We start from the raw sequence: 22,644 nt of genomic DNA, 5'->3' as shown, positions 1-22,644 counted from the left end.
AATCGGACATAACTTTTGAACCCAAGCTAGAAAAGAAACCAACTAAACGTCTTCTTTTAGCCAAGATATTACTGATTGTATTGCATATAACATCTGTGCCATAACTCTTTTAGTTTTTTCCTGAGAAGTCAAAATACAATTGTATAAATTTTATTGTTACACCCTGTATAACACCATAAAATGAATTAAAAGAAATTATTTTATACATGCATGTAGTAAACTGTCAATTTAGTCTAGTCACAAGAGAGAGTTCCCATACACCCAGTGTTTTTTTTCTAACTTACATTTTTGTAATCCTGAAGGTGTCTAGTAAATGAATTTTGATGTTCCCAAAATTAAATATTGTCCCATGGGGTTCATTTGGCGGCCATCTTGGATTTTTAATATATTCAATTAAATTGACTTTTGAACTACATCATAGGAAGACAAATGACCTCATTTTTCGGGATAATGTGGACACGAGCAATCAATTAAAAGGGTTTTTGTCATGATTTAAACATGTTGGATACATTAAAATGCAAAATATTACTAAAAATAATATCTTCATGGCATGCTCGCCTGTAATAGGAGCTCTTTTTGGTACATTAAGAAGGATATTTTTATGTTATTGATTTATTTACAATTTTTTCTCTTCAAGGTGCATGACTTACCTTAGTATTAGCTAGAACTGATGTTGGTGAACTAAAAATCGTAGCATAGATATAGTGAAGTGGTGGATAATCATGTCAAAACGCAAGGGAGATAAAGGTACTGAGTCAGACTCACTGCAGAAACGTCCTCCTGTAAATTGTATTTTACATGTGAGTGGTATTGAGCATCTAGATTTTACGCCGCTCAGTAAAGTAAGGGGCTCCGCCACTGACATGCTGGCTCACCTACATGACATTTGCGTCATGATTGAACCTCATGATTCACCCTATCGCATGTCTGTAATCACATTCCGGAGAGTCTTTCTGGTGTCGATTTAGGAACAATTCGATATCATCGATGCTGCTACCTAAAATTTACTAAAAATCAATATCGTTTGAAGTGTAGTGCAGCAACTAATGAAGCTTCAACATCACATTCCTCTCGTAACCGTAAATCACAATTATCAACTGCCGTGCGACTGTTCCCTCCAGAATGTATCTTTTGTGAAAGACTGGAAATGCAAGTGTCTGGAAAGACTGAGAGATGCATCAAATTTCCAGCATTCAAGGACAAAGACGGAGCATTTCAGGAGCCTACTTGGAAACAGATTGAGCCTCGGGCACTAGAACTAGGACTACATCGTCTACATAGCATGGTGCAAGGTGAGGACCTGTTTGCCAGAGAGGACAATTTCCGGACGCAATTCATTCAACACGAAATACACAACTTACCTGCGTGATGAAGTCAAAGCGACAAACCGTGTCATTGAAACAGAGCAGGATCGTAAAGCTCCTGCACATCTGCAGGCATTCACTGCTATCCTTGATTTCATTCAAGACCGAGTTGTTGGGCAGAAGGAGGTTGTTTTACTTATATCGCACATATCAAAGCACATTCTGCTCTGCACTATACTTTGACCAGCTCGTAATCGGCGGGCCTTATAACATCGCGGATTAATGTTAAAATGGCAAAATATAATGTAAATTTGGTCAGAAACACAAACAAGTCTTAAATGTCGGGGCGGTCACCATCTCATGGGGGGGGCAAGGGAGGGGCAAGACTTTTCACGGGGGAGGCAGCTACCCTCGCTCCCCCCTTGGCTACGACACTGTTACCACAACCTCATCAAGTTACATCCTATACGCCTCTCCAGTTCTTCGAAATGACAAACAAACCCCCCCCCCAAAACAATTTTTAAGTTAAATATGCAAATTAGCTACCTAATTTGCACATTTTGCGCCAAAAATTGCATCAAGTCTTAGGGCAGCCACTTACCACCTCCCTACCAAGTTACACCCCAATGCACCTCACCAGCTCCGAGAAACTAACCTGGAAGCCAAAGGCATTTAAAACAAAGTTCACACAACATGCACAATACAAATGTACATGTATAAGACCCCAATATAGCATAAGGCAATTTATAAGTAATTTTTAATGATTTTAAATGTGACGTATAAAATTTGTCTATAACACAGGGAGATATAAAATGTAGGGATTTGGGTACTTTTTGTTCAATTTTCACAGAAATTGAAGCATTTTGACCCATGTTTTTGTTTGTCTGTTTACCCCAGGGTCGCTGAAACAAAGAATTATATTAATTAAATCACCTAATTTATAATTAATAAAGGACAAAGAAAGATAAAAGCAAAAGTATGCTTCATTTAGTTAAACAATAGAAGATCCCTGTTGTGTACAAAAAATAACTCTATACGACAATGCAAATCAGGATCTGACTAATGTGCACATAAATGTTGATTTCTCAGCGGATGGAACAGCCATTTCAGAAGGAGTATGCCAATGGGTATGTAATTTAACTAGAACAGCCTTAAATTGATATCGATATACGTCACAGATTCGATTTGTCACGTGATCGTCAAACCTGTAGGAGAAGGTGTCAGTTCTTCAGGAACTGACACAAAAATAACACTTTGATGTCTTGCAAAAGTTCATTTTTCAAATCATATATTTTGAAAACTTTTACGTTTTACAAAAGTGTTGTTGTCTCTTTATAACATAACTCAGGAACCACAGGACCTTCATACACTTTAGGTATAAATCATCAGATTAATAAAGTTTACTTCGAGTACTGTTGAATATCAAAAATATCAATTTCTAATGATTTGCCATAAAATGTGTATTACATTGCGAATTTCAAAAACACTAAATTATTTGATATCAGAAGGCCATTCTTCGTATTCAGAATGCAATTCGATATGTCTGATGTACTCTAATGTCCCCAAATAAATACTGTCCAAACGTTCATACCCCTTCCCTTAAACAAAAATCTTTTTGTATTGCGCTGGTATAGGAGTTGCAAGGGCTTGATACTTTGCTGATATCGAATGATGAAATTCGCCATCTTCCTCCTGTGAAAAAATTTGAAGAATAGAAGGCTGACGTTGCGCCAAAACACGCAGGCCTATGTAAGTGTATAATTAGGCCTATTTAATGATAAAATGAACCACCACTAAATGTTCTTGTCAGTGCTGCAATGCAAAACTTCTCTTTAACATTACATTAAAATAATAGTTACATTGTAAATTGGAACTGACACCAATTTTTTTCAGGAATATCTTTGAGTAGTGCATATACCTTTAAAATCGTCATCAATGCCCCTATAGTTCAGCAATGAAGTAAAATCGACACGTCGCTTTGTCACAACAATTGTATTCTACTTTTAGGGGCTGTGCAATAATTATGAGCCCTGGGGGAGGGGTTTTTTTTGGGGGGGGGCAAGAACATTTTGGCAAGCCGAGAGGGGGGGCAAGCGATTTTGGCACACATTCATGGGCGCCTTTTTAATAAAATGCTCTAAAATGCTTAGGAAAAGAGTACGGAAAGGCTTAAATATGCAAATTTTCCTGCTCGCTGCACTCGCAACATGTATCTAGACCATTTAAGGTTTGTAAATTTGGATCCCAAATATTTATTGCACTGCCCCTTAGTATGACAATTCTCTTTATTCATGCTCACTAGACTTTGACCTTGTAACTTCAATGTTTAATACATTAATGCTCCAGGTCAAACATGGTTGCTGTTTGGTTTGCTGTGTAATCAGGCTAGTCACAAGGCTGTTGCCATTTGAATCAGGCATAGGTGCGTATGTGACACCACAAATGTCCACGGTCAAACGTGTTTGATTCGACTCTGCTGTCGAAATTAACCATTAACCATTTTCAATGATTGATCACTTTTTGCAATGTCCGCGATCCAACTTCTTTGATTCGACTCAGGGGTATCTGAGAAGTATGCCGTACACAGCGTCATCATCCCTATATCTTCGTGTCAAAAATTGCCGTGATAGTACGGCGAATCCTCTCGTTTTTCAAAAGCTACGCATGGCGATTTTGTTCGAGATAGGCCGAGCGACTCAGGCTAAGCATACCATTTACACTATATGAGATACCACACAGTTTCTATTCTACAGTATCCCATATGATGTTGCTATTACAAGAAAATTCGATTTGTTGTCAGGTAAAACCCAGGTTTTGTTTTCAATACACTAATAACTGGTAATTCAATACACTAATAGGCGATTGCTGTTGTCGTTATACGCATATAGTTTACTGCATTTTATACATTAACATTTTGAAATCGCTCGATAAAATTGTGATATATTCAACTGTTTGAGAATTTAAATCATATAAAGCTCAATCCACGTGCTGTATAGAATATTAAATCACAACTCTATAATACAATGCACACTATGCAAGTTTCTTTATCTGCGTCAATAATAGAATATTGATTTTTATCGAATTGAATACATCTCTACATTTTGAGTTTGTACTTCAGCAGTGAGCGATCTAGCGATCGATCCCTAGCCAATCAGATAGGACTCCTTTGCTTGCGTTCGGTGAAATACCAATCGCCCGTCGCTCACCAACGGAGCATTAAGTTGCAGGGAAAAAATCTTTATAATACATGGTGTTGACACTGTGCCGTACCTACAGATACCTTCGACATATTAGTCCAATAAATTCCAATCGTGCAAATCATGTTAAATTCGCTGCATTTGGCTGAGATACTGTACTTATAGCGCTGATCATTATATGCTATGGAGGCATTTCAAAAGCACCCTTATTGGTGGGAAAAGGTCATTGAACTTTACACAGAGGTCAAGTTCAAAATTTCTAAAAATACAGGCAATGTGTTCTTCTAGTCATAAGGTTTCAGAAAAAGTATAGTTTGACCTATCTACGAGGCACAGTTATGGAGTAACGAGCAAAAATGTAACATCAGGTCGTCATATGTCTAATTTTGGTACCCAAGGAACAAAATTGAAAATTGCTCTTTTTTGGTGAAAATGGTCCCAAATGATTGGTCTTTTCATGATAAATCAGAAAAAGGATGCGGCCTATAAGACAATATGCGAGACACAAATTAATATATGCGAGGATCGGAAATAAACGATGCAAGCCCGAGAAATTATTATTTAAATGATGTGTTTGGGGCTCGAGCAAACTGACATACAAAAATATTGAGAGAGAAAATAATCAGGACTCAGCGGGGATTGAACCCCGGTCGCTGGATTACCGGTCCAGAGTCTTACCACTGTACTACCTGAGTTCACAGTCGGGGCAACGCGAGATAGTCGAAGCAAAAACCAACTTTACAATAAGAACATCGATGGGTTACGTTGTAACCAACCAGGTATATGGCACAAATATGTGACTGGACATCACGAATCAGCCGTAAAGTCGGCCCGGTCAATATTGTTTTATTTCGTGTTTAGAAAATATATATCATAAGCTTTAAAATGGTATATCATTTGACTTCAAACGATATCCAGAAGCGGGGTTATGGTTTGTTGAATTTTCTTCCTTCAACAAAATTTTTAGTTTTTATCGGTTCTACATGTGCCTCTTTTTCCACATTTCTGGTAATAAATATCAAACAGTCATAATTGGCGGTCATTTCAAATCATCCCCAAGTCAACGAGGTTCAGGAATGCCCTCTCATTGTTAATTGTTGATTATAGATACCTAGACACATAACAATGCTTTGTTATATACCACTTGAACAGGATTTGGCCAAAGCAAACAAAGACAAGAACTATTCTACAGAAATAGGTAGAAACTTATTATCCTCTTCAGCAATAGTACTTGTCGCACTGAATTGAGACAGCTATGAAAACGACCTTCACGCATATTTTACACTGTAACTCAGAATACAATTTGCCGAGTTTACGGCTCATTCGTAGTGTCCACTCACATATGTTAAAAACATATCTGGAGGAAAATCCACTGCAAAGACTATAGAGATCGATGGAATCTCAAAGGATCCTCTTATTATCGCTGAAGCAATCAAGAATCACGTTGCTGATATTTGTAACCAGTTACCCCCGCTTGATCTTAGGAACCTGTCCGCTTATTGCCCTACCCTACCTTCGCCGCGCATATCACCTGGTGAAGTTAACAAAAAATTACGTAACATTAAGTCTAACAAGTCCAAGCATCCGGCTGACATTCCACCGCGAGTCACAAAGGAGTTTGCTCTTGAACTAACTGAGCCATTCACTCACATATATAATTGTTGTTTAAACCATAGGCCTTCCAGCAGTATGGAAAACCATAGGCCTTCATGTTTTGAAGGCCTATGGGAAAACCTAATCAATAACTCCGATACCTAAAATACATGATGCAAAAAGCCTTGATCAACTAAGGCCTATCAGCCTTACCCGCCTGGACGTTAAGATCTTTGAGAGCTTTCTGGCTGAGTGGATTATGGTCTTTTACCCTCACATTGATAAACAGCAGTACGGTAATGTGAAGGACAGCTCAACTACTCACTATCTAGTGGATGTTGTAGACACTGTCCTTAAAGGTATTGATGAGGCTGGCCATTATGCAACCTTATGTGCTGTTGACTTTACTAAAGCCATTAGTCACAATATTGCTGTTCAGAAGTTAATTGATATAGGTATTCGCCCAAGTATTATTCCTATCATTAGTAGCCATTTGTGTAATCGCACCCAATCTGTAAGAATCAAAGGCAGGTCATCAGCATGACAATCTATTTCGGGGGAGTGCCTCAGGGCACTAAATTTGGGTTTGCAAGCGTCTGCTAAACATTCTCAAATGCTGCTTAAATCCAAAGGTGATCAACACGGTAGGAATCTTTGGTATCCCCAACAGATTGATCTCCCCTCGCTGTAAGCGAACCAGATACATGCAATCTACCATTCCTCAAGTTGTTCAGCGCCTTAATAATCTGTGATTTATTTTTGCCTTTGAATGTTCTGCATGTTGTCGTTGCTTTGTCTGTTGATTTTATAAATATTTTTATAGTTACCCAGGCGTATCAGGTCTGTGACCTGCTTGCTTGATTATTTTATACCTTAATAAATAAATAAATAAATAAATAAATAAGTAAATAAATAAATAAATAAATAAATAAATAAATAAATAAATAAATAAACAAACAAACAAACAAACAAACAAACAAACAAACAAACAAACAAACAAACAAATAAATAAATAAATAAATAAATAAATAAATAAATAAATAAATAAATAAATAAAAGTCCCCATGATAACTCTCTTATTTTGTCTCAGCGGTCAATTATATGTTAAATAATGAAGAAGGAGTCGGCCTATATGTTTCACCCTAACAGGACGTAAGACAATGCGAGATACAAATTAGACCTAATATATGCGAGGATCGGAAATAAACGATGCAAGCCCGAGAAATTTTATTTAAATGACGTATTTGGGCATCGAGCAAACTGACATACGAAAATATTGAGAGAGTAAAAATCTGAACTCAGCGTGGATTGAACCCCGGTTACGGGATTACCGGTCCAGAGTCTTACCACTGTACTACCCGAGTTCACAGTCGGTACTCAGGCAATCTCAGCTTAAGGGTACTTGCTAATTTCATTCAGGGGCGTGTTTGAAAAATGGCACAGCGCATTAGTAAAAAGAATAAAAAATACTAAAATGCTAAAGATGCCTACTGTGCCACGGTGACTGTGGTTAACATTCGGCGATTTTCAAAGATATACATATCAACACTTTTCTAGTGTATTGAAAATCAGATTTTGGTTGGAATACAGTCATAGAAAGACATATGACTCTACTTGTCTGTTTGTTTTTCATTTAATACAAATTAATTTTGATGAATTGATCTGGTACGACTATTAGGACTCGTGATAAACGACGATTAATTTTGTAATAATAAAATGAAAACGCTGGGTCACTCACGACGTCATTTGTAATTCATGTTAAAACCTGGGGAGGACCACACACATCCGTGTTGCTGTATACGTGCGCAATCGATACTCAATGATCCAGACAATACCGTTTGAATATACCGCCCTTATGTATGCACCTGCTTGACACATCTTGTCACTTGCGAGAAGATATACTATATGCCTACCCTAATAGCTTACAATAGATACCCCACCGTAAATAGCTCTCTCATTACCTCGCTGTGCCATTATATACGCGCAGTGTACGAACTTTTGAACCATATTTTGGAAGGGACTGTTTTCAGCTAAAATGTTGGTTATCAGCAGATGCTTAATGATACCGGGAAGTGTTGCAGAAAGGTAAGCGTACTCTTTATTTATTCAAGATATCACATATCAATGAATTTAAATTGGAAATCCAAAAAGGAAATGTCAGGTCAAAATTCTCACCTTAGAATTATTGTGAAATAAAATCAAACCAAATTTAGGCTCCGCAAACAACGTCCAATTATTCCCATTGGTGTTTGCTACACGTGCATATAATAAATTATGATTTGAGGCTAATTTGAGAAGAGTTAATGCCTCGAGTTTCAAAATACACCGAGTGATGTTCTTTGATCAAAAACATCGACAATTCAAGACTCTGTAAAAACAAATCAAGAATTTTCTGGGATAATTGCAACTAAGTATAATGAAAGTTATGATCTAAGCTACCAGATGCATCATTAATTTCCTGACTATGATATTTAGTTGTGGGAAAAGATTACTTTAATGTTTTGGCGGGATTATTTCCGCCAAAAATTTCAACCAAAAAGAGCATGTAGCCTTAAGGTTAGCCGAGAGTTTTTCATGCGCTTGATTTCAGAGGGGCGTAAGTTCATAACAGAAACAGCCATGCAGAAAATGAACAAGCGTACCGGGACGTAGGCCTACTTACAATAGAATATCGATCCACGGTCAACACATGAAAAGGCTATGAAACTTGGCTTAGCTCGTGCCCGGAGCTCGGATGCCGGGGGGTGGCACAAGCCGTTTTCGGCAATTTTCACAAGGATTTTATAAATTTTAAAATTGATTGGGGCACTTCGTCAAGCTACGCCCTGGAAAATGTGTTGATTTCGAATTTATAGCCTTGCTATCTTTGATGAAATCAATGCTGCTATTCCCTGATTTATACAATGTAAGGGTAGGCAACAACAACAATATCAAAAAGCAATTTTTTGTAAATCGAATTTGGGATGAAAATCAACAAGACAGACTTAGCAGTGAAAAACAATCAATCACGATTCACTGCACTCAGCGAATCAATCAAATAAAACTAAAAAGAAAGGAGCAAGAAAGAATAAAGAAAGACTGAAAAAGAGAAAGAAAGAGAGAGAAAGAAAATGAACGAAAAAGAAAGAAAGAAAGAAAGAAATGAAAAAAAAAAAAAGAAATGAAAAAAGAAAGGGAGAAAGAAAAGAGGAAAGAAAGGAAGTAAAAATGAGAAAAGAGAAAAAAAAAAGAAAATTCAGCCACACGGAGACTCGAACCCACAAAAATAGTTCATATTAGATTCCCAGTCCAACGCTCTATCCACTCGGCCATAGATCAGCTTACGCAATTGACTGTTCTCAAATCATATAACTATAATTGGATGCAATTACATGATTACAATCGCGTCCGCATTATGGCTCTTAGAATAAACACGCATGTCGGCGCTGAAATTTTGAACGAACTGATGGAGGAAAACCTTGTTTTTTTGCAAAACTAGCTTCAATTTGGAGTGAAAATCAAATGGAATAGCAATTGGCAGAATGTTGAGAAATAATGTAGGTATTCAGATGTCTAAATTAACGTCTCGTAATCAAGATATCGATAATTTCACAAACCAGCTTTTTCTCAAGCAAATTCTCCAAAATTTTCCCCCAAAACGGGCTTTTAAAATTTAACCGGTACTGTATTTGGTTCTTCCCCATGGCAACATTATTTCTTTGATCGATTTGTAATACAATACGAAAAAGAAGAAAACAATCGCTCGGTGTGGATTTATACGGAGTGCACATTTGAAAAAAACCTCATGGAACGTGTTTTTGATCTTGTGAACATGGTGGGTAAAAATGCTTTAAACGAAGGATTTTCAAATTTATTCTAATAATTTGTATATAACACACACAAAAATGTTAAGCTACATCCAATGCACCAACATTTCACTCGCTGCGATATTTGATTACTGAGAAAACTCTGTTTTAGAGAACAACTTTATACGTCTTTTATACGTTTTTATACGTCTCTTTGTGTAACCTTAAGTCCCCATGATAACTCTCTCATTGTGTCTCAGCGGCCAATTATATATTAAATAATGAAGAAGGAGGCGGCCTATATGCTTCACCCTAGCAGGACGTAAGACAATGCGAGACACAAATTAATATATATGCGAGGATCAGAAATAAAACAAACCCGATGCAAGCCCGCAGTGGCGTAGCGTGGGTCATCACATTGGGGGGGGCACCGACCATGATTGGGGGCACCGGATCTGATTAGGGGCACAACCCGTTTTTCGGCAATTTTCCTAATAATGGGATTTTCTAATTTTTGAAATTAATTCGCTCTTTGAGGGCATCTGCACGTAATCAACACAATACATCCATACTTTACTTTACTACATATTCCTTAATTTAGCAATATGACACTACATCGCCTGTGGACAATTTGTCTCCTGATTGGAATGATCCAAACAAACTTTCTGTTAAAAGCGTCAGCGAAAACCTTCACCTGGAGAGAGTGGTGGAAACACACAGTCATTTATCAGATATATTCGCTTTCTTTCATGGATACTAATGGCGACGGATTTGGTGATTTAAATGGTAAGATATCATCTTTCTGATTTCATAAAAATATAAACAATAAAGAGTGCAGTGAAATCGTTTGATAAATGATGGCTCGTTTACCATGTTTATAATTACGTACATAATCTCAGCATAGGCGACTTAACAACATAAAAATTCCAAGTTTTAAGAGAGCTTTTTCAAATACCAAGTGCTATCTCAAGAACCCCTGAACCAATACCGGGTTTGTTTGTACTTATTTTAATACTGAATTTAAATTCAAATCCAAAAGACTTACTTTCAAAACTTTCAGAGACTGTAGTTAGGGACCAATCAATATAGGATTAAAATAAGTCTTTACAAAGTTTTATAAATTTCAGTCCCACAGAGATTTAAAAAATAAAACTTTCAGATTTAAAGTTTAAATATACAAAGAGCAAATGTTTTAAAATACTTCAAAGACTTATTTTCAAGTCTAAAAGATCTAATTTTTAAATCCAAGGCGGACTGTAATTAGTGACAAATCCTTTGGATTAAAAAATAAGACTACCCTTAGACTTTAAATTTCAAATCCTTGAAAGATTAAAAATGCAAGTCCATTGGATTTAATATTCAAGTCCTTTAAGATTTACTTTTAAGCATATCTGGGATTTATTTTAAAATAATATAAATCTTTATGGGAATTTAAATATATCGATATTAAATACAAGTCTGTGTGACTTCTTATCAAGCAATACGTCTATTCACGGCAGTAATACCAAGTCAGAACTACTTCTTTCATAAAGTTCAAGCAATAGTCTGCAGTGCTAGTGATAATTCCAGTGTCACTGCAGTGGCCGAGTGTGATCCTTCATGGAAATAACCTTACACATTTAAAAATATATTATGTGTATAGGTAAGCTTATACAGCAGAAGCACAGACCACTACCTCGGCGATTGAAGATAATGTTCACATTGGCCCTTCGTGCACAACAATGTAAGCTTTTTCATGGAAGTTGTAGTCACTGACATTGGCCATTACAGCATCTGGAATGCCATTCTGCAAAACAAATTCGTCCATATCACTTCATTCATTCGCTCGCCACCACACAAAATCGCAAAAGAAAGATGGTGGCTGAGCAGTCCAGGAAAACGTTTCGATTTGATCACGTGCACGCAACATCGCGTTGTGATTGGTTTAATGTTTAAGTGTTTCAAAAGATTTAAAAATAGATTTTCCCGATCCCAAAGAATATTTAAATCAAACCCCGCGTAAAATAAATCTTAAAGACTTAAAAATTTACAAGACTCAACTAAGATTTAAATTTTAAGTCTTTCTAATAAAAGTGTGATCTCGGTTTTGAACCCGTCTGATATTTAATCTTTTATTAATTCATTCATTTACTTATTATATTTTCGCTCATCATAAAATAACATAAAATACATATGAGACAAAAGAATAAGATAATGATGTAATAGTGAAGGTATCACGGGGAAAGGCTATTAATGACCATGGAAGGTCTGAAAGTCAGTGATCCCTTGATCGGATCATCAAGTCATCCCTCTATACGAGGGTCATTCAAAAAGTTCTACCGCACCCTCATATCACAGCTTTTGCAAATAGTAGCCATATTTTCCATGATTGTAACCTAGTATCTTAACTAGCTTGTAAAAAAATAGTTTTAATATCTTTTTTAGTTTCATTATCTTTTTTTTTTTTCAACTTTGTAGCAGAAGTAAAAATTAAATCAGGACTCAGTGCCGCATATATCCATATACATCACAATTCAAAAATGCTGCTGTTTTCTTTTGCAAAGAATTCAATAAGAGAAGAACTATAATAAAATTGTCTGTATTAGAAAAATATGACTAACTGGAAGCATTTAAACCTGCTATGGAAATAGTACTATTCTTATGTAATTGTTTACCACTTTTTATCGTGTCCGGTGTATCAAATCCTACTTTACTTCTGATGTCACCTAAAAAAATCTGGAAAAGGCATCAATATACATTTGCTCTTATGTTTAGGTATAATCATGCGGAGTTTAAAGAAGCTACCATTTACTGAAACAAAGTTCTAAGAGAATGACCTTCGTAGATATGGCCGGAAATTAGATATTTACCAACAAAGTGTCATGAAACATGCTTTAATCTTAAATAAAATTTAATTTTAAACATATTATAATCCAAGAAGATTTAAAACCATCCAGTGGAAAAGTGCTCAACCTATAATATTCTAATATTAAACATATAAAAATCCAAGAAAGGTTGAAACCATGGACATGGTAAAGTGCTCAACCAAGAAGGGAGCTTAATACATGATAAAACTTAGATGACCCTGCTACATTTGTTTTACAGAACTGTTTCGTAAGGGCCGTAGCCCTCACTCCTCAGAAACTTTGTGCAGAATGAGGTTCAAATTAATATTACAATACCAACCAGGAAAATATGTACATGCATCAATGATTATATATAAAGAACAGAGTTATTAAGTTATAAAATGTCATTCAGTCATATCATTTCATTGTGAGTCCAGACGAGATAATAGATGGTGAGACTTAAGCTGATCCATATTGATCATTACATATTGATTGAAATTGCAAAAGCAATTCAAATTGTATAGAAGTCATAAAATGAAGAAATCAATTAACTGATCAAATGAGTTCATGGTTTTATATTACATAATAAATGTTTCTTTCTGTGTCGGCAGCTGTTAAGTAACTCATTCCTTTTGTTTAAAGAACATAAATCCGGTCTGTAGATGATAAAATATTTCTCTTCTGTACATAAGTTGCATTTCTTGCTTGAAGTTGAGTATGATTTTGCTTTAGATATAATTTTCCACTTCAGGGAGTAATTTATGTTCTTATCTTTAAGAGTCCATATGTATTCACTGAGGGCGGTGGCATTTCTCTTAGTTTCATGTTTGAATGACGATAAATGTCCAGCATGTCGGGATTTAAATGAGTTCTCTGTAAGTCCTATGTAGGTCTCAGCGTTATTATTGTCTTCTCTGGTGACTGTAGCCTGGTATATGACACTACTGGTTTGGCATTTCTTGTTGAGTGGGCATTGTACTTTATTTCTGCAGTTACAATCCTTTTGAGATTTATCTGTTTCAAGTTTTGTTTCACTTTTTCCGATAACAGATTTGTTGTGTTTAGTGATGATGTTCTTCATATTTGGCATACAGCTATAACTGAGCTTTACTGTGTTCCTGTTGATCAGTTTGTGTAGTTGATGGCCTGGAGGAAAGGATCTATCAAGGAGGTTGAAGAATTTCTTGCCGATGTTTGTAGCAACGCTATCGCTGTACGGGGGTTGAATCATACTATGTTTCTAGTTCTCTTGCGTTTATTGTTGTTGCCAAATATGAAGAACATCATCACTAAACACAACAAATCTGTTATCGGAAAAAGTGAAACAAAACTTGAAACAGATAAATCTCAAAAGGATTGTAACTGCAGAAATAAAGTACAATGCCCACTCAACAAGAAATGCCAAACCAGTAGTGTCATATACCAGGCTACAGTCACCAGAGAAGACAATAATAACGCTGAGACCTACATAGGACTTACAGAGAACTCATTTAAAGCCCGACATGCTGGACATTTATCGTCATTCAAACATGAAACTAAGAGAAATGCCACCGCCCTCAGTGAATACATATGGACTCTTAAAGATAAGAACATAAATTACTCCCTGAAGTGGAAAATTATATCTAAAGCAAAATCATACTCAACTTCAAGCAAGAAATGCAACTTATGTACAGAAGAGAAATATTTTATCATCTACAGACCGGATTTATGTTCTTTAAACAAAAGGAATGAGTTACTTAACAGCTGCCGACACAGAAAGAAACATTTATTATGTAATATAAAACCATGAACTCATTTGATCAGTTAATTGATTTCTTCATTTTATGACTTCTATACAATTTGAATTGCTTTTGCAATTTCAATCAATATGTAATGATCAATATGGATCAGCTTAAGTCTCACCATCTATTATCTCGTCTGGACTCACAATGAAATGATATGACTGAATGACATTTTATAACTTAATAACTCTGTTCTTTATATATAATCATTGATGCATGTACATATTTTCCTGGTTGGTATTGTAATATTAATTTGAACCTCATTCTGCACAAAGTTTCTGAGGAGTGAGGGCTACGGCCCTTACGAAACAGTTCTGTAAAACAAATGTAGCAGGGTCATCTAAGTTTTATCATGTATTAAGCTCCCTTCTTGGTTGAGCACTTTACCATGTCCATGGTTTCAACCTTTCTTGGATTTTTGTTATTCATAGCTCCAAATTATATTTGTTGAGCACTTTGGAAACCGTCATGGATCACAGACTAGATGGCATCAACTTGGGGTATTCAACCAAAAATATTCCAATACCAACTAATAAGGACTATTTGAAATGCATCATAACTAAAGCGGAAAAATTTATGAAGAACTTACGATGGAAGACTTTTTTCTTTCTTAACCCGGACATCACTTCAGAGCAAAAAGAAACTTTTGGATTTAAATCAGGAAAGTCACCACCATACATTCCAGAACTAAAACAATTTGAAGATGGCATGCTTAACCTCGTCCAAAACATTGAATTCAAGAACGCCGAGAACCAGTTTCAAACACAGCTTTCAAACGACGTAGATAATATTAAACAGTGCAATAATCTTTATGTAGCTGCTGACAAAACAACTAACTTTTACCAACTAAATCCAGACCAATATAATGAGCTCATTGAAAAGGACATTACAAGTGAATACAAGAAGGCACCAGCATCTACGGAAACAGGAATTGTAAATGAAGACAAGAACATCGCAACTAAACTGGACCTGAGTGATAGAATTGACACAACAGCAAAAACTGAAGCTTTCATAACCCTCAAAGATCATAAACCGAACTTCAAAAACAAGCCTACATGCAGATTAATTAATCCATGCAAATCCGAAATAGGAAAAATCAGCAAACAAGTACTAGAAAGGATAAACTCAAAAATTATAAGTGCAACGCGTCTTAACCAATGGAAGAACACGGATGAAGTGATAAATTGGTTTGACAACGTGAAAAACAAACAAAAGTGTTCATTTATTTGCTTTGATGTTTGTAATTTCTATCCTTCGATATCTCAGGATTTATTAAACAACGCCTTACATTTTGCATCCCAATATGATGAAATAACAGATGATGAAATCAACATTATCAAACACTCCAAACAATCCATGCTCTTCAACAAAGGATCAACATGGTGTAAGCGTGGAAATTCCCTATTTGATGTCACCATGGGAAGCTACGATGGTGCGGAGACATGTGAGCTAATTGGATTATACCCCGGATTATACTTACTCTCCCAACTTAATCATCTTAATATTAACATAGGTCTATACAGAGACGATGGATTGGCTGTGTCACATAAAACCCCGCGACAAACTGATCTACTGAAAAAGAGATCTGTTCAATTTTTGTATTTATTGGACTTAATATTACCATAGAAGCAAACAAGACAACAGTTGACTTTCTTGATATCACTCTGGATCTCCCATCGGCCACGTACAGACCTTTCATGAAACCTAACAACACTCCGTTATATGTGCACAAAGACAGCAATCACCCTCCATCAATAATAAACAATATACCGGAAAGTATAAATAAACGGCTATCTAACATATCCTCCAATGAAGAACTGTTTAATAACGCAGCTCCACCTTACCAAGATGCTCTACGGAAAAGTGGATACAATTATGAACTTAAGTATAATCCACAAAGAAGCAACAACAATAAACGCAAGAGAACTAGAAACATAGTATGGTTCAACCCCCCGTACAGCGATAGCGTTGCTACAAACATCGGCAAGAAATTCTTCAACCTCCTTGATAGATCCTTTCCTCCAGGCCATCAACTACACAAACTGATCAACAGGAACACAGTAAAGCTCAGTTATAGCTGTATGCCAAATATGAAGAACATCATCACTAAACACAACAAATCTGTTATCGGAAAAAGTGAAACAAAATTTGAAACAGATAAATCTCAAAAGGATTGTAACTGCAGAAATAAAGTACAATGCCCACTCAACAAGAAATGCCAAACCAGTAGTGTCATATACCAGGCTACAGTCACCAGAGAAGACAATAATAACGCTGAGACCTACATAGGACTTACAGAGAACTCATTTAAATCCCGACATGCTGGACATTTATCGTCATTCAAACATGAAACTAAGAGAAATGCCACCGCCCTCAGTGAATACATATGGACTCTTAAAGATAAGAACATAAATTACTCCCTGAAGTGGAAAATTATATCTAAAGCAAAATCATACTCAACTTCAAGCAAGAAATGCAACTTATGTACAGAAGAGAAATATTTTATCATCTACAGACCGGATTTATGTTCTTTAAACAAAAGGAATGAGTTACTTAACAGCTGCCGACACAGAAAGAAACATTTATTATGTAATATAAAACCATGAACTCATTTGATCAGTTAATTGATTTCTTCATTTTATGACTTCTATACAATTTGAATTGCTTTTGCAATTTCAATCAATATGTAATGATCAATATGGATCAGCTTAAGTCTCACCATCTATTATCTCGTCTGGACTCACAATGAAATGATATGACTGAATGACATTTTATAACTTAATAACTCTGTTCTTTATATATAATCATTGATGCATGTACATATTTCCCTGGTTGGTATTGTAATATTAATTTGAACCTCATTCTGCACAAAGTTTCTGAGGAGTGAGGGCTACGGCCCTTACGAAACAGTTCTGTAAAACAAATGTAGCAGGGTCATCTAAGTTTTATCATGTAATATTAAACATATTAAAATATAGTAATTAATGGAAAATGCACAGTCGACCATTTGCTAAGCCATCTGAAAGGCGAGGGTATATGATGACAGCTGGGTATATGGTGACTATATTGGATTTTAAATTAATATTTAATTAATAAAGTAGAAAATTACACAATGTTTTATTCAAACTTCCAAGATGGTTTCTTGATATGCTTCTGTATTATTATGCCAAGTTTGTGGTTTCATCGACTGAGTATATTTCGAATAAAGTGAATAAACATGACAGGAATCATGACTTTTTCAAGCCTGTAACACCTACAACCACACCTGAGCGTTAATTGGCCAACATCCTTCCCCACTCCCCTATTGCAATGTTGATTTGGACAAAATCGTCATCGTGTCTACATTTCAGTCTCCCAACATTGAAAGATGGGGGGTGGGGAAGGGGAGAGTCTAAATTGAGTGTGCATGCATATTTGCAACTATTATACAAAGATAATGCGGTACTGTGACATATTTACCTCTGGCGATTGCTTTATTTTAACACCAGCACGGGCTGGTGTGGCAACGAATTTCCGCCAAGGTTGTAGTGTTTGCACTGAGCATCAGTGTGGTATTTCCTGACCAGGGCTGTATGTTATCTGCTCAGGCAATATGGTACCACAATGCAGTGCTCTATTTCAAATAGAGCATCCTTCAATAGACCGTTATTTCTTGGTTTAGAGTAAAGAAGTAGATAATATAACATTATCAATAGATGTACATGCAATCAGTGGTATTTTTGATCAATTTTAATTAAAATAAAGGTAATTTGTATATTTAATTTATATTTTAAAAAAACCGTTAAAAATAATTTTGTCATTTAAAGTCACATTGCAACAATTTCATAAAAAAGTGTTGTCTGTTCCATAAAATGTTATGTTACTGTTAGATATGTACCCTTTTAATTTTGAGCCAAACACTGAGGTAAAGCAAAGTAAATTGGAATTTACTAAATTACCAGCGCCGATGACACCAATGCGTGTTACTCCATCTGTCGTGCTACGGCACGGTCCTTTGACGTGTGTATATGACCGGCCCGCATACCATGTACAGATCTACTGTGTTATGAATATCACCCGGAACATCGCTTATTTCCATTGTAATAATAAACTGTCTGATCCCGGATTTTGACAAAACGACAGCAACTAACGTCTTGATTTTTGCAGGGTATGATAGTTTACTAAAGTACATTACAATCGCCTAAAAAAACAAAATATTGAGGGCGTCCTCCTCAGCAAATGTTACAATATGGCTTTAACTCACTTTCTACCGATAAAATTGAAAAAATTGTCAATTATATGTAGCATGTGTATAAAAGTAAAATTTCCCGCGATCTTCATGAATTCACCATGAACAATTTAGGGCTTAATCTTCCAGAGTTATAGTAGTAGGGTAGACTTTACATACATCACATCCTGGACGTGAGGTCAAAGGTCAACTAATGCCAAAAGTCAACCGAGGTCATATCCGGGTCACGAAAACAAAGGTTGACCAAAGTCAAAGGTCAAACGGGTCACTTCCTTCAAATTTTAATCTTCTAAATTTTTTCGTTACGCATCTCGTTACGTAATCGATATGTAATTTGTTACGCAATCGACTCAGTTTGAAGCATTTTGTTACGCAATCCTGGTGTCCAGATAAGTCAACCAGAAATGGACAAAGGTCGACCGGGACTGGTCAATGGTCAACTGAAAGTGCCGCCATTTTGATACGGAAGTTCCACCATTTTGTACCGGAAATCGGCCAGTGATCTCCATATAAACATCGTCGTCTTTGAGATGTGCGTGGCTTTGCGGAAACGGACGGTACTGATCGAAAAAGTCGCGTTTGACAGCCCATACGATTTTTAGGTAGGCCTTTTTCCTAGCCATCTTCGAGTCCATACCCTCCTCTGCATACTTGTGATGTCTTCCGTAGCATCTTCCCTCGTACCATTCACTATAACCCTCATTGTCTTCCAGTTCGTCGCTAGAAGACGCAAGGTCGGAGACCTCATCTAATCTTCAACCTCTGAGTCCTTATCATCGGAATCCTCCTCTTCCTCTTCTTCAGGATGTACGTGTTGCTTGTATCTCTTGAGATCGTACTTGCGTGAGAACATTTCCCACACAGGGAACAAGCGTAATGTTTCATACCGAGGTCTAAGGTCATCTAGGGGCTAAATTTTAAAATAAAGGTCAGTTTGACTGATCAGATAACACAACTTTGATGGAGCGATCTGCTAGGTAGCGTCTAAGCCAGGTCAGCAGCTTGCCGGATACCCCTTTTGCTATGAGTTTCGATCAAAGGCCATTATCATGCCAGACCGTGTCAAATGCTCCTTTGACGTCCAGGGCAATCAGGCGCACGATCGTTGCCTCTGTCAAGGGTATTGGACCACTCTCGGGTCGAAATATGGGGATCTACAGGGCCAAACAGTATCGCTATCATAAAATAATACATTTAAATATCAAATATTTACTGTCACAAATGTGTGCTGTTATGCACCGGCCCGGGAGTGCTTGTAACAATAATCCCAAAACGGAAAATCTGAGTTTTTTTCAGTTTATGATCCGATTTCACCTAGCTGTTCAACCAGGCTTTGAAAAACAGCAAAGATTATTATAATTATGTGGAATCTCCTTTAATACAGGTATACGGAGTCGTCTTGATTATCTCGTGGACATTGGTATTGACACCGTATGGATGACACCTGTGTACGAGTCTCCTATGAAAGATTTCGGTTACGATATCTCAAATTACACCAAGATCTATCCGTTGTTTGGAACGATGGAAGACTTCGATGCCTTAATCCACGAAATGCACGTAAAAGGTATGTTTCTTTTAGGCGATGAAAACAACCTCGTTCTACGAACGTGGACGGACCTTTCTACTTGTGTCGGTCGGTTGGGCTTTTGTTTCCCGATATTTTGGGTCGGTTTTCTTCCTTCGTCGTCTAAGCGATGTAGGATTACATTTTAAGGCCAGTATAGCCGATCAGTCTCTGGGATCATCTAGGGACCTGGGATTTGGTCATTTGCTTCGTATACTCAAGTGGTATCCATGCTTGACTCAGCATCTCAAAATTCGACCCAAAATGGCGTATTCAGGGGCTAAAGTTCACCCCTTATTGGCGTAAGATATAAGACATTTTACCCCCTAAATGGTGTAAGACATTAAAACGGACCCCTAAATGGTGTAATATGTAATTACAATTTTCTCACTTAATTAAAAGAGAATGCGCTGGAACTATATTGATTCATTTTCTTTTTTGGTTTTTGGTTTATTACTTGTGTACCTGAGTAGGACTACCATCTCCAGAACCATCTATTTCACCAGATGACGAACAATCTGAGAATAAGTGAAGATGGGTTGAAATTACAACCCTAAACGTCGAAGATTACCTTAAAAGTACCCATTTTCGACGCCAGCAGGTCAAAATTCGACCCTTTTCGACGTTTTTGTGACGAGCATGCAAACCAAATAATATCCCAAGTGACACCCCGCCCCTCCAGGGAACTTCACACACACTTAATATAGGAAGTGGAAGGGGAAATGTCTATAGCCTCAGATGGTTTGCATTTTGTGTTCATTGATAATTCTACATTACCAGTCGATATCCACGGACACGAGAGAGGGTCTAGAGGTTATAGGGCACACTTGTTATTATGTTTTATCATTCCAATAAGGGTATGTTTTTATTATAATACATAAAGCAGAAATGGGCTATTGCCGTTGAAATCCATACATCCCTATGGAAAGAAATGACCTTAATTTTTCACAGAAGGAGTGTGAATTTCCCGGGGTGAATTTCAAATAGGATTATCTGAACGGGTAACTCCATATGAAATCTACACCCCTATGTTGGAAATTAAGGTCATGTGTTCTATAGGGGGTGTATGAATTTTAATTGAAATAGCCAGACCCTGGAAATAGCCAAATTTATGTCTTGCACGCAAACACAATATTTCCCGGATGTTTTTAATTTTGAGTGTTTTGAACGTTGGATAGAACAATACATTGAGAAGTCATCGCTTCAAACTCTCTTAAGTCAATTTTGTGTCTTATTTGTTTTAATTGCAAATGTGTAACAGGAATAAGGCTTATTATGGATTTTGTTCCCAACCACACAAGCGACAAACACAAATGGTTTGTGGAAAGCAGAAAAAGTAAGAACATCAGCAACACTTACAGAGATTATTATGTGTGGAAAGACCCGAAGACCGGTTGTCAGGATCCTGATAAAAACAGTAGAAGTGATACGTGTATCCCGAATAACTGGGTAGGTGACAGTATTTTAACACTGTTAAGGGCTCGTGATATTCAAAATTCCCTCGCCGAATTGTCTGTGGTAATGACGTCATGGTTATTTGTGCACAATGGTCATCAGCCTTCATTGTGTTAATGGGACGTCATTACCACCAGCAATTTCGGTGCACGGGAAACTTGAATGTCACGTGGTGAGAGACGGCTGTTGTTATTTGTTTTTAAAGTCAATTATGAGTTTGTTTTAAATCAAACCACGTGGTTCGTGCTTGATAAATTGGATATTGCGCCTTATAAGAAATTAATGTATGTACCGTATGTATGCATGTATGTATGTATGATAATTATTTTTCTAACATGTGAGGCATAATGTTGTGATTGCCGGAGACTTCCTTTAATGTTCTTAAAATTTACTTCTAAATTTCAGAGAACCAAAAGTTTCCTTAGAATGTCGTAAACTCAAGGGTTCTTCTAAAAACGAAAACAGGTTCATTTTGGAAAGTTCCATACATAGAGTAACCTAATTTTGTGTGTTTTTCGGTATTCCAGGTGGGTCACTTTGGCGGATCCACGTGGACATGGGTTCCTGAGAGAAAGCAATACTATTATCATCAGAACTTGAAAGAACAACCAGATGTTAACTACAGAAATCCGAAGATTGTTGAGGAAATGAAAGTAAGAAACTTACGTTACGTTATTATCCTTTTTTACGGTATGGTTCAATAGAAATCCCCGAAAAAACTAGACACACTGTTTGCTTTCATAATGGACTTTATAATTCTAAACCTTTATCTGGGGATTTCATAACCAATATTAGATCTGACTGACTTTGCTATTGTGAATTAAGGGGAATCTCCTCTCTCATTAAATGGTTTTTAATGTAAACAAAGTTAATGATCAAATTAAATTACTCTTCATAATACTAAAAAAAAAT

At 36.6% G+C, this 22,644-nt stretch overlaps 1 protein-coding gene across 1 annotated transcript in view; it reads left to right on the top strand.

Moving 5' to 3' along the window:
• The first annotated feature begins 3,650 nt into the window (after positions 1-3,650).
• Positions 3,651-22,644, top strand: part of LOC140170779 (alpha-glucosidase-like) — a 33,721-nt gene continuing 14,727 nt past the window's right edge. The window contains exons 1-5 of the mRNA XM_072194003.1: positions 3,651-3,726; positions 10,481-10,665; positions 20,098-20,277; positions 21,539-21,726; positions 22,260-22,385. Of these exons, the coding sequence (XP_072050104.1) occupies positions 10,485-10,665; positions 20,098-20,277; positions 21,539-21,726; positions 22,260-22,385 (675 nt within the window). The 5' untranslated portion in view covers positions 3,651-3,726; positions 10,481-10,484. The remainder of the gene's footprint in view (positions 3,727-10,480; positions 10,666-20,097; positions 20,278-21,538; positions 21,727-22,259; positions 22,386-22,644) is intronic.

This window comes from Amphiura filiformis, chromosome 15 (genome assembly GCF_039555335.1).
Source record: "Amphiura filiformis chromosome 15, Afil_fr2py, whole genome shotgun sequence".
NCBI classification, from domain to species: Eukaryota; Metazoa; Echinodermata; class Ophiuroidea; order Amphilepidida; family Amphiuridae; genus Amphiura; species Amphiura filiformis.
The sequence above is the reverse complement of the archived record's forward strand: the minus strand, read 5'-3'. Positions and strand labels throughout refer to the sequence as shown.